This window comes from Microchirus variegatus (genome assembly GCF_963457635.1).
Source record: "Microchirus variegatus genome assembly, chromosome: 22".
Classification (NCBI taxonomy): Eukaryota; Metazoa; Chordata; class Actinopteri; order Pleuronectiformes; family Soleidae; genus Microchirus; species Microchirus variegatus.
In genome coordinates, this window is record NC_139823.1 from 13409421 (window position 1) to 13421815 (window position 12395).

Genomic DNA, 12395 nt, shown 5'->3' on the forward strand with positions numbered 1-12395 from the left:
GATTTAATCATTCAAAAATCTTGCCTGCTGTTCCAGACGGACAGCGGCTCCAAGCCCGTGACTACTCCCGGTCCATTGAGCTGACGCTCCAAAACTCAGCTTCCTAATACAATATTTTCAAAATGATTAAATCCATATTTTATCTGCTTCTTAAAAAGTGTTGTTTAAAAAATATTGACACAAATTTAACTCCATAGAAAATACAATGAATGATGGTAGAGCTGTCCAAGGTGCTGGAGAGGCTTTCTAAAATATTCATTAAAGGATTTAAACTGTGTAGCAAGAGACAGAGAGAGAGAGACGAGAAGAGGCTCATCTCTCTATTTCAAACAACCGCTCCAGGAATTAAGATGATTCATGGTAAAAAAGAAAAATCAAAGAAGTGGGTGTTTTGATGTTAGATTGGGTGTTTGGTTTGCGTCAGGTCAAAAATACTCAAAAGATCAAAAGCCAAACACGGCGAAGATTTCCTTCTCTGTGAATCAGCGGTGAGAGAATGATGTCAGTGAGACGGAACAGTGGCAGAGAGCAGGATGCAGGTTTTCATTTAGCAAATATCAGATATCTGATCGCTTAATGAGTCTTAACCTCTGACAGTAAACAGCTGCCTGCAGCCTCTGCACGGCTGCACGGCTGTCACTTTCAAAGTCAGAGGCTGCAGAGTGGTGTGAATGAGACGAGTCAACACCGACTCTGACTGAATCTGAGGCCAGAAAAGCACAAAGCACAGCACAGATATTCAATATTTGTGAGTTTGAAACTGTCTTTTGTTTAATGTTTGGGTTAATTAACGCGTCGGGTGTGATTTTAACGTCTTATCTGAGCAGTCGATTAAAAACCGGTACGACAGTCGTCTCCATGTGTTACACTGTAACTGTAAGGTTTTCAAACTCTTGAGTCAGCGTCACATTTTGAATTCGATTCAATAATTAATCCAAACGCTCAAAGGAGCTCAGCTGATCATGAAAAAACATCTGTATTTGACTAAAATTAAACATCCAAACAGAAAACCTAGGAAGAAAATGGAGTGTTATTATTTTGTTTGTTTAAATCAGAGCTACTTTATCTTCTATATAAAGTCTTTCTCACGAGTTTTGCCTAAGTTCTGGGCTTTGAAGTCAAAGTGTCAGGATTGACGATTATTCATTATTATCCCAGACTTTTTGTTATCATGTCCTACTTTGTCGCACAAAACCCTCACAATCTGCTTCATCACGGCGTCCTCAAACAGAACTCTGTGCATTTGCATTTCTCTCTGAGGAGAGACGTTATAGTCGTCGACCGCCTGCTGAGTTTCTGCATTACTGCGAGATTCTGACTGAAGACCGAACACAAATCTATTTTCACTCCTAATTCTCTGTCTTTGTTGTCGCAGCGGATTCTGGTTTGAATTTTCCACCTAAAATCTGACCACGTGTCGTGTCCTAATTTGATTTTTCCCAGCTGAGCCCAGAGCTCAAGGTTTTTACATAATAATTAATCATCGCTGAATTATTCACATCGTTTCTCTGACGGTGGTCATCGTTTTTCTGTCTTTTATTTTTTGCAGAGCCCCAAGTAATCTGTTCTGCTGAAAGAAAATCTCATTTAATTTCATAAGAAGGGCGAAAACTAAGAATTTATTTCAAAAAAAGACGAGTGTTAAATTAAGTCGCGCAACTCATGAATCGTCACCGAGTTTCAGAAAGGAGTCAAAAGATGCTGTGAAGTCTCATTGGTTTCCCTCGCTTCATCCATATTCAGACCTTGATTTTATCCAAACTTGAATCTCGTTATATCTGCATCATGCTCTCAATCATCACTTCACATTTACACGTGGTTTATAAAACTTTCATTTGTGTCTCATCTTAACCTGTTTGCTTTTATACTGTACTGATGCCCCCTCCCCCTGTGTGTAAACGGAAAAGCTTTTAAAAGGACGACTGTGAGGGATTCAGTGGCATCTACGAGTCAGGTTTAACTAGCTTTAACATGTTTAACGTGGTTAACGCTCAATCATGGAGAGTTTGGTTTGTTCGAGTTCCCAAACAACACATGAAGACATCACAAAACAAACTTCTGCTTCAAACGCAAGTGAGGAAAATGAAATATCTTCATCGGCTTCCATTTACTACATTTTGTTTTTGTTTTTTTCAATTGAGACTGACTCTCAGTTTCCCATTTTTGATGATCAATTGAATATTGAAAGAATGAACAAAACAATAAACTAAAGTTATTTGCCCTTCCCACGTCCAATTTTCGACCCACACTCACCAAATCACTCTAGACGTAAATTTACACCAGGTCTGATGTCACAAAAATGATCAAAAATGCCATTCATTTGATGAAAAAATAAGAATAAAAACACCTGGATGTGGAAACATTGGAAAGAAGTCCCTCTTTAGAGACAGTGTTTTTTGTAGAAACATTCACGACCACATCAGAAAAAAGCACAATTCTTAGTTTCAGCTGTTATGTCACTATCAAATGATAATTATACTCAATATCTGCCACTAAATCTCTTGTATTTCCTACATGTTAGAATTTAAAATATCTTTATATTCATGTAGCGACTTTGAGAAAACAAAACAATCAAAATAATCCACTGTGATTTCTGATTTAAGTTCAAAGAAAAAAAGATGATCCACTCATGATAAAGTGCACAAACTCATAACCAAAGTAATCGCAAAAATAAATGGCAAAAAAAAACACCTAATCATTGATTCCTGGCTCTTTTCATGTTCATGTCCTCCACCATATACATCTATCCGTTGAGGGGTTGTGAGGTCACCGTCATGGCTGAACAGGTGTTCACTCAAGTCACCAAATCACCCTCTGATTATAACCTGTGTTGTTATGAAGCTAAACATAAATGTGATGCGGTTGGCGAACACCAAGCAGCCTGTGAACGATGCTCAGACTAAAGTTGTCCGATTCTCACCTTCATCCGTAGCTCTGTGATGTAAAGTGAATGAGAAGCGTTTCATTTGATGCTTCCACCGCTTACTAAACGCCCTGTTAAGAGGGCAATGTGGTGTTAAACGTGTAAAGAGTGAGTTTGGAGTCGGAACTGTGTTGTGAAACGCACACACGCACTAAAAACTCAAAGATCATTTGTTTTTCTATCAGAGTTTGTTGTTATGACCATGATTAGAAAGCAAAACAGCAACTCTTTCATACATAATCCCACACACACACACACACAGCATGCAAACAGGCCCCCTGAAGCTATCTGTGCAGTGCATTGTGGGAGAGGCCCCCACAGAGGAGACGAGGGCATGCATGTGCGAGGTTGAAGGTCAGCCCTCTATCTTCTTCCAGGAATAAGCATCATGCGTTATTGTACCTGCGATTACACGCATCCGTGTATTTATATCTAATTGAATGAGACGCGTCGACTGTGAGCGTTCACAGCAGAAACCTCCAGTGCACGGATCGAGTCGGGTCAAGTCGAGTCAAGTTCATCAGCCCAGTGTGACGTTCAGCATCGCTGGAGTTCACAACGCAACGACTTCTAGACCAAAAACACGGAAAAGGCCTCGAAGAGAAAGAGAAAAAAACCAGAGTCAAGTAATTTAAGAACTAAGATTTCTTAGAGGGACGACTGAAATCAGTCTGAAATTTAGAAGATGGATGAATAGAATGGCACTCAACAATCCTAACAAGCTGCAAGGGAGCGTCCAGTGCAGGGTGCACACATTCACAATAAAGTGACTGAAATGTCAATAAATTGATGTGACGTCTGTTCTGTGTTCCAATAAACGCTCGACTGAACCGTGCATGAAGACTGTTTATGATCTCAATGACTAAAACATAATTTACAATGAATTGTTCAATACTAGCATGCATATAAGTCGCATGCTAAGCCCTTTATTAGTAAATATTAATCACATATTAACCCTTTAAGGTACTACTCAACCATTTGGTCGACCACACTTTAAGTCACTATATCTCATTGAAAAATGCATCAAGCTGAACTTACTAACACTTAATGAATGTGACTTTTTCTGAATGTTGTACTTTATGAATTATGCAAAGCAGGTTTATTATGAACAGACGTCTCAACCGTTTAGTAGAGGCCTGTATCTGAAATAGTTGCGCCACCTACTGCTGTCTACCAATCATTGCAGTCAGTAGAGTGTCAGCTGCCGAGCAACCACGGGTTGCCAGTTACGTCAGAAAACGAAACCTAAAAGACCTCGGAATTTTGAATTTGAATGTAGTAACTGTTTTTGGCCACATTCTTACATATGGCACCTTTTAAAGGGTTAACACCTTATGTAGGAAAAATCTTAATTCATGTCGTAATAGAGGTAGAATAAGATATGTGCTTAATAATTACTAATAAAGGGCTAGTATGCTACTTATATATATGTTAGTTAGCAACTAGTTAACTGTGAATGTGTGTTCCCTTATCTAAAATAAAATAAAAATGACTGAAATACGTCGCGTGTTGTCATCGTTATGTAATTCCTCTTCTCCTTCAGGACAAACTCAACATGCATGCAATCAAGAGGCGTCATTAGTGCAGTTCATTTAGCCGTCTCACATGGGATGGATTTATTATTATTATGTGAATGTGCAGCCTGAGGGACCTGCAGCCAAGGATCTGGGTTATTTTTTTTTGCATTTTTCTATACACATTTAACATAATACCTCAGTGAATGATTCCAACTCTTGTCATTTAAACATTACACTTATTGCTACGTCTTAAATGCTTAGTTAATTGTTAAAGAGCCTCTGCAGCTTCCAAGCCCGAATGAAGCATTCATTATTTAATCTTTAAGGAAGTTAATATTCAGAGTGTGGTTTACTGTAAGATGAATATATTTCTTTGTATTGTAAAAAAAAAAAATAGTTCATCGCTTATAACTTGTTATGTTAATCAATTAATTTGATCACGTATCGTCATCACGGCTGAAACAGACAACCTTGTTTGTCTCTAATGAGCGAATGCAAAATAACACCATCAGTATTAATCTTATCGGTAAATCTCGCTCTATTCTTTTTGGCAACCGTGACACAGCGAGGACACAAATGAAATCTGTTTTTGAAATAATAATAATGACGGAAATAGTGTGACCTGCGTGGTGCTTATTAACACAACCCCAGTTCTGAGGAACAGATGTAATGTTTAGTCCCTGCTGGGTCTGAAAATAAAGTTTCTCTGCTAAAATAAAACAAATCATGTCGAGTATGTTTGAGTCTGACCGTTCTTGTTTTTGATTATGTGACAGTGGCTGTCTGGGAAAGTATTTATTCTCCAAAACAAGAAGAAAATCATGCGAGCTTCCTATTACTTTTCCTCGTGTTTGCGTTCCCCGAACGCGTCTATAAATCTCTTATCGTAAAGACATACGTGCACTTGATCCTAATCTTTGATTCCAGTCGTTCAGACGTGTGCGGATAAAGCTTTTCATCGGCTCCTCTCACAGCAGGAGGAAGTTCTGCAGGAGTAGAAGTTACTGGTGTAAATTCTGAATCTTTTTTCCCCTCCTACATCTTGAAATGGAGCTGATTGTCTCGTGTCTGTTTCTGTTCCTCCTTCAGTCAGTGCACAGTAGATTATGTAATGAAGACATGGAAATAATATCTTTGCTTTGACCCAGAAAGACGTTCACATTCAGTGTTATCTTATCTTAATACCCGAGTGTCCTATAACATCTATAACGTGCTCACTGACTGTGTATGACACACATAAGGTCAACAGTTTTTCTTTCTTTCTGTCTCTTCCTCTCAGCAGTGTCTCAGTGTGTGTTGACGCTGGGATGTGGACCTCACTACGAATACGCCATCGAGGAGTTCTGTCTGGCCAAATTCAGGCTGGACATGCAGGAGCTGGATCAGAGACGCTGGTGTAATTGGGAGGACACAGTGGAGTAAGTAGGACATGTGCACGCACGCACACGCACACACGCACAGCCAATCGCAAATGGCAACAGATTTACATAACTCGGCTTTGCCTCTTGAATTTGCATATGGCAAATTTGAAATGTCCTTGCTCTTTGTGAATCAACAACATTCAGCATGTGTAGTAATATTGTTACATGCTAACCTTTAAGCCACTTGTCTCCTCACGGCAAAACAAAACTGTGCAGTTATCAACGGATGAGTTTGCAGTGGCTCAGTAGATGCAAAGGTGATAAAAAAAAAGACTTTAAGTACATAGGGTCTAGGGAGTTATGGTAATGAGAGTGGACTCTGATGACAGGATGGTAACAGAAGGGTTAAGGCCATAGTCTGACTAAGACATGCAATTGGCCAACTTGCCAAGTCCGAGTATACAATCTTTTTTTGGCCGTGTATGTCTGACACAGCCTCCGTAGGTGGCGCTGTATCTCTCTAGAAGTTATTGAATCACCTGTTGACCTCAGTTTCGCCTTACATAAATAAAAGTGCTAAGTAGAACCATATAAGGTTCTTCGGCTTGTCCTCACAGGAGAACCCTTTTTGCCTCCAGGTAGAACCTTTTTATAAACGTTCCAGCTGGAACCCTTTTGGAGGGTTCAACCAAGAACCCTTTTAAAACCCTTTATTCAGGAAAGGGGTTTTAAAGGGTTCTCTGGATCAAAATGGTTCTTACTGGAACCATTAGTGTTACCAAGAACCCTTGAAAGACGTTTTCTTTGGGAAAAGGTTTTTCAGAAGCAAGTGGTTCCAGATAGACAGGGCCGTTTCTAGCTGTTTGGGGGCCCTATGAGAGATACTATTTTGGGTATAATAATATTTATATATATGTATATAATATTTTTTTCAAACTTGAGGTAGATATTCCTTTTTCAACTTTTTCTGATTACCCCACAAACACTTACATGCTTTGCAAATATATGCATAAGGAATGCATCCAATACATGCAAATAAAGACAGGTAATTTTTTAATTCTCAAAAATATAATAAAATATGAGTCCAAACTTGCAGTTTGGGGCCCCCCGTTGGCTGTGGGGCCCTATGCAGGTAGCTGCATAGTCCGCATATAACAAGAAACGGCTCTGCAGGTAGAACCTCAGCCCTTGTAGAAGAACCCTTTTGGAACCCTTATTTCTAAGTGTGTACAATCTGGCAGAGCTCCCAGGTCAGAGAAAATCACATTATATATAGGTCTGTTCATTACCTGTATATTGTGGTTAGTCAACGAAGACTATCTTGATTTTAGTCGGACTACGGTGTTTACATGACACTAAGAAAACCAGATTATTGTCTTAGTCTGACTAAAATCGGACTTTTAACATGCATTTGAGCGAGGGTAGAAAAGTGTCGCAGGTTGAGAGCGATGGTTAAGAACAGCCTTCATGTACAGAACACCTGCCGTCTGCCTGCTTTTACTCTTGAAGACTCACATTGCAGCCACTTTAGAGAGGAAACCCAATCAGGTCTTCAACACCAGTCTCCAGACGTCTCAGCTGTTGTTTTTGTAAATCTATTATTGATACGGTGACAATAGACGTCTGATTACAGACATCCAAAAGCCACTCCTCACTCCTCCTGCAGAGAGGCAAATCAAAATAACTTTGCTCGTTCTTCAGTTGTGCCGTCTCCCTTTGTGTTCACTATAAATCTATAAATCACTTCCTTGTCATTTTAAAAGCTGACCGCCCTCCCAAAATGGCACATATACTGTATATGCCATCAGTTACTTTAAAATAGCAGGATCCCATAGTCATTTGGCCCCTGAGCCAGTGCCCAGTAGACCCCGACAGTCATCTATCAGTGGCCTGAGCCAACAATGTCAGAGTTGGTTTGGTGGAAAAAAAAAAAGGAGCATCAGCCTTAATGTGGGTAAAAGAGCATCGTTTTTACGGCTCACGCAAAAGGCTCGTGACGATCATCGGCCAAGTATTTTCAGCTTTGAAGCCTGAATATAAATAGTTTTGTGACTTCTCTCGAGAGATTAACATCATATTTCACAGAGTATGCTTTTTATGTTTTGTTTGGATTAATAATGATGTCAAAAAAAAACCAAAAAAAAAATCACAAGGACACCAGACTCTCCTTTTGAGGAAGCGGTGCTTTTTTAAACTTCCATGCACGTGGAAATGTAAATGTAAACAGACGTGGTGGTGTTTCATGCTCCTGTGGCAGATACTGAAGCACAAGAGGACGAAGATAAACAGTTAAGTGATGTATTTAAATGTGAGGACAGACAAAGGATTCATGTGTTGTATTAATGCGACTGAAAATAACCACAAGTTATCAATCATCTATGCATCAAGTTACCGATGAGTCGTGGAGGAGGAGGTCATTTCAGCTGGATGTTTTTGTTTTTGCCACTTTGTTAGTGCATGGTCAGTTACTCCCTGTGTCTATTGCTATATTCAAATTGAGTTTGGATTTATATGAAGTCAGGTACAAGACATCATGAGCTAGAACATTTAGTTAACAGGTCGTGAATATGATGAGGGAATTTTTAAACAATCACGGTACACGTGCAGCCTCATTTGAATATTTATTCACAGAGAAGTAGTGCGTCGTCACTATCCACCATATACCTTATTTACAGCGGTGATATTTGTCTCCTGACATCTTGTAAGGCTGATTTCTTTTTCTTATACTCTTATACTTATTTATTTATGAGGTTCCCTTTCCACTTGGCCATGGCTGTCACATGCTCCTTTAATATGCAGGACCAACAATGACAAAAAAAAAGTGTATATATATATATTTATATATTTAAATGCATAAATACATTTTAAAAAACAATTCAATTTCATCATGAAAAGGGCTATTTCTGTTTTTTTACACATTTATTTGTCTATTTATTTATTTATATATTTATACATTAGTGTTTTGTCATTGTCAGTCTTCCATACTGTAAAGGCAGAATTCATAATCTAAGTGTAAACAAAACTGAAGTCTGAACCTAATATCACACTTCTATACAGATAAATTAATAATTTAATGGATGCAGGATAGACAACTGTACATGTCGCAATATAACTGTGTTCAATCACACAGCAAAAGGCTGTTCAATATTCAAAGTTCTATGCAATATTTATGCAACGCACAAACAAACCTGGAGGTTTAACCAATGTAATCACTATCAATGTTCCACCCTAAAATTAAAAAACGTATCATACATATACATCTTCATACAACTTCTGACTATATCGCCCAGATCACTGTAATAAAGTGGATAAACAAAACAGAGTTAGCCTTAAAAATAAATCACCACACCCAATTCCTTTGTGAAATAAAGCCGCAGTCGTATTGAAAAACCTGTGGTGGTTTCACACGAGTGACACAGTCCTCAAAAACCAAGCTGCTGAGAAAATGAAGAGGATGTTATCGCCGCTGTGGCGTGAATAAATGAATGTTGAGGCTTCTCTGACAGCCTCGTCTTTCTAATCCCATTTCTGTCTGCTGCATAAATGAACTCGCAGCTCTGCTCAAGAGCTCCACGTAAAGGTCAGCTTAAGGAGGATTTCTACCTTTTCTCTCTTCAGAGTCCATTAGATAATAAAAGGCTCTTCCTCCTTTTGTAGACGTCTTTATGAAATGCTGCAAAGTGAACATGGGAATAGCTGCTTTATTATATATTCTGCACCTGTTTGGTAGAAGCTGGATTTGCTTTAAAGCTCCGTCTCTTATTGAGGTTGTTTGTACACGCTCCTCCACAACAAATTGGATTTAGACAATATTGTGGCCTGTGCTACAGGGGAGAAAAGTGAACTTTACTTCAGCGATATATTTTTCAAAGTCAGACTTTGTTCCGTCACAGGCCAACGAGTTTAAAAAGGTTTAAATAACCTCACGAACAAACAAAAAAGAGGCAGGAAATGGCTCCTAATAAAACCGTTAAACACCATTAACCATTAATAAATGAAAGATTAAAATGTTGTTTTTTTTAAAAACTGTCCAGCTGTGTATTAAAGGTCAAGTACAGTATAAGGACAGTTGCTCCCCTCTTGAGGAAAAAGTTGCATTCTTGCAAAGAATCCACTGGGGATTTCTATTTGTGTGTTTGGTCATGTCTCCATGACTTCACGTTGACTTACAAACAGCTAATTCCCCAACCGTTAAAACTTAACCTGACCTCAAAAGGTCCAGAGAGTAAGAATTAGTGACAACTGAGGGTGAGACTCCAGATTCCCCTCACTATACCATATAAAAGGCTAATGCTAAGGCTACGGAAACCAAAACATTTTCATTTTACTGCGATTATAAATGTATACTAGTGCTAGGCACGTCGGCGCACATTAGCGCACGACGTGACTGACCGGAAAAAGACATGTGTGACGTCATGTTTACGTGCTGCGACACGGGAGTCCAGGCACCGTTTACCAGTTGGCTCCATTAGCTGCTTTAGCTCCTTTAGCGCTGTTAGCGGCGCTTACAGTTGAACCAGAGTGGTCTGTTTAAGTAACAAAAACGTTGCAGCGATACAAATAACCAGCGTACCTGTGTACTGCATATGTGTGCCTCTGTTTTTAAAGTTCAGCGTTACTTTAGAGACTAATTTTAACAATCCAGAGTCACGTAATCATGACGTCACGCCGTCTTTTCCCTGTCAGTCGTCATGGAAACGCGTCATGGGTTAACGTTGACGCCATTAACCACCGTTAATGTGCACTAGCACTACATACTTATACAAACATACTTATATTCAATTTCAGCAGATAAAGCTCCCTATACTGTTACACTCTGGACCTTTAGCCTATGAATGAATGAATATTTATGTCAAACATCATCACAAAAACACATAAAATAAGTATTGGAGTAAAAAAAAAAAAGGGGAAGCAGATGCTTTCCCTTCATCTCAGTCCTCCTTTTTCTTAAAAAATATCAACTGTCATCTTCCTTTCTGTTCATTTGCCCTTCAACGTATTGACACACAGGCCAGTTGTGCGTTATTGCACACTGTCCCATCCCGTGGACCAATTTGTCCCTCTGTCAATAGGTTGTCAGGATCCATATTGAATCCCACGATGCAATCACAAAAGGGCAACATGAAGCTGCCCTGCACAGACGACCACGCTATTACTCATCACTCAGCATCAGCCTGTTTTACTGCCGTTCTCGAGCGATCGTGAAGTTTGGCGACGCACATATAAAGTGATATGGAAATGAACATGAACCTGCACACCTCTCTAACATGCAATAACCACTGAGCCACTATGGAGACCATGACATCATCACAGTTAATAAATCAACAAGAAAACTGAATTTACTTGTTATAATAGGACACAAGTGTATTAAAGGCTCTGTTCTAGGGATAAAAAATGTAACGGATGAACATTAAAGGTGCATTATGCAATAAATCTAAAGCAACTATTTCGTAAAATCCTCCTAATATGTCACAGAGACTCAGGAATAATGTTCATATAACAAACTGAACTCACAAACAACAACAGTACAGAGAAAATATTTGCATTAAAAAAAAATCTTTTGCAGACTGCAAATCGTGTTTATGTTTTGAAATCATGTTTTGGCATGTGGCGCCACCTACCGCCGTCTACCAATCATTGCAGTCAGTAGAGTCTCAGCTGCTGAGCAACCACGGGTTGCCAGTTACGTCAGAAAAGGAAACCTAAAAGACCTCGGTATTTTGAATTTGAATGTAGTAACCGTTTTTGGCCACATTCTTACATATGGCACCTTTAACATTAGCTGGGATTTGCATACTATGTAGTTATGATTTATACCAGCAGAGGGCACACAGCAACCCTGAAGGGTAAACACAATTAGCAGAAGAAGAAGAAGTTAAAGAAGGTGGAAATAAAGGTGAAGCTAGAAAAAGCACAGTGTGGCTACAGCTAAAAGTGTTAGTGAAGTTATTGTTCATGAACATATTCAAGTATTGATTAAGGGGAGTGTAAAGAAATTTGAGTGCCAGTATGACATTAGCTGGGTTTCCATTAAGTTTTATTAGAATTTTCCTTTAAAGAAAATGTGAATATATCTGTGTTGCCATCAACTACATGGTCATGGTTCCATTCTGGAGCCTTAGAACCTTGGTGCAAAGGAACCAAAGTGGGGGGACGTTACTCTGCGTTACTCTGGCGGAAGTAAACGTACGATGATGTACGTGATTTGCCATAAAGAACCCTTATTTTTGGTTCCAGCTGAGAGTTTGAGAGCAAACTTTTCAGGTTCCGAAGCGATTTTTGTTTCAGTTTGAACACGCAGACTGGTTCAAAATGTGGTTTTGGGAAGCGGCACTGAGCTCTGCAGGTGTGAAAGGGTTAGGTTAAATGCCGATTACATGAAGTAACTGCTTATTTGTGTGGATGAACTTTGAAATCCTGCTAATTTCACAATATTCTAAATCAAATCTCACAAACATGGAAGAGAGAGCCTTAAAAAGGACCATACGTGTGTTTTTTTTGCATTATTTAAATAGTTGACCTCACATTGCAGATTTTCTATTCTTTCACAACAATCTATTTCCAGGTTGCTTTATTTGTGTTTATTATGGTCAA

At 39.0% G+C, this 12395-nt stretch overlaps 1 protein-coding gene across 1 annotated transcript in view; it reads left to right on the forward strand.

Moving 5' to 3' along the window:
* ramp1 (receptor activity modifying protein 1) overlaps nucleotides 1-12395 on the forward strand; it is a gene marked incomplete at both ends in the record, with an annotated part of 49660 nt that overhangs the window by 23333 nt on the left and 13932 nt on the right. The window contains one exon of the mRNA XM_083908680.1: nucleotides 5720-5858. Coding sequence (XP_083764806.1) covers nucleotides 5720-5858 — 139 coding nt within the window. The remainder of the gene's footprint in view (nucleotides 1-5719; nucleotides 5859-12395) is intronic.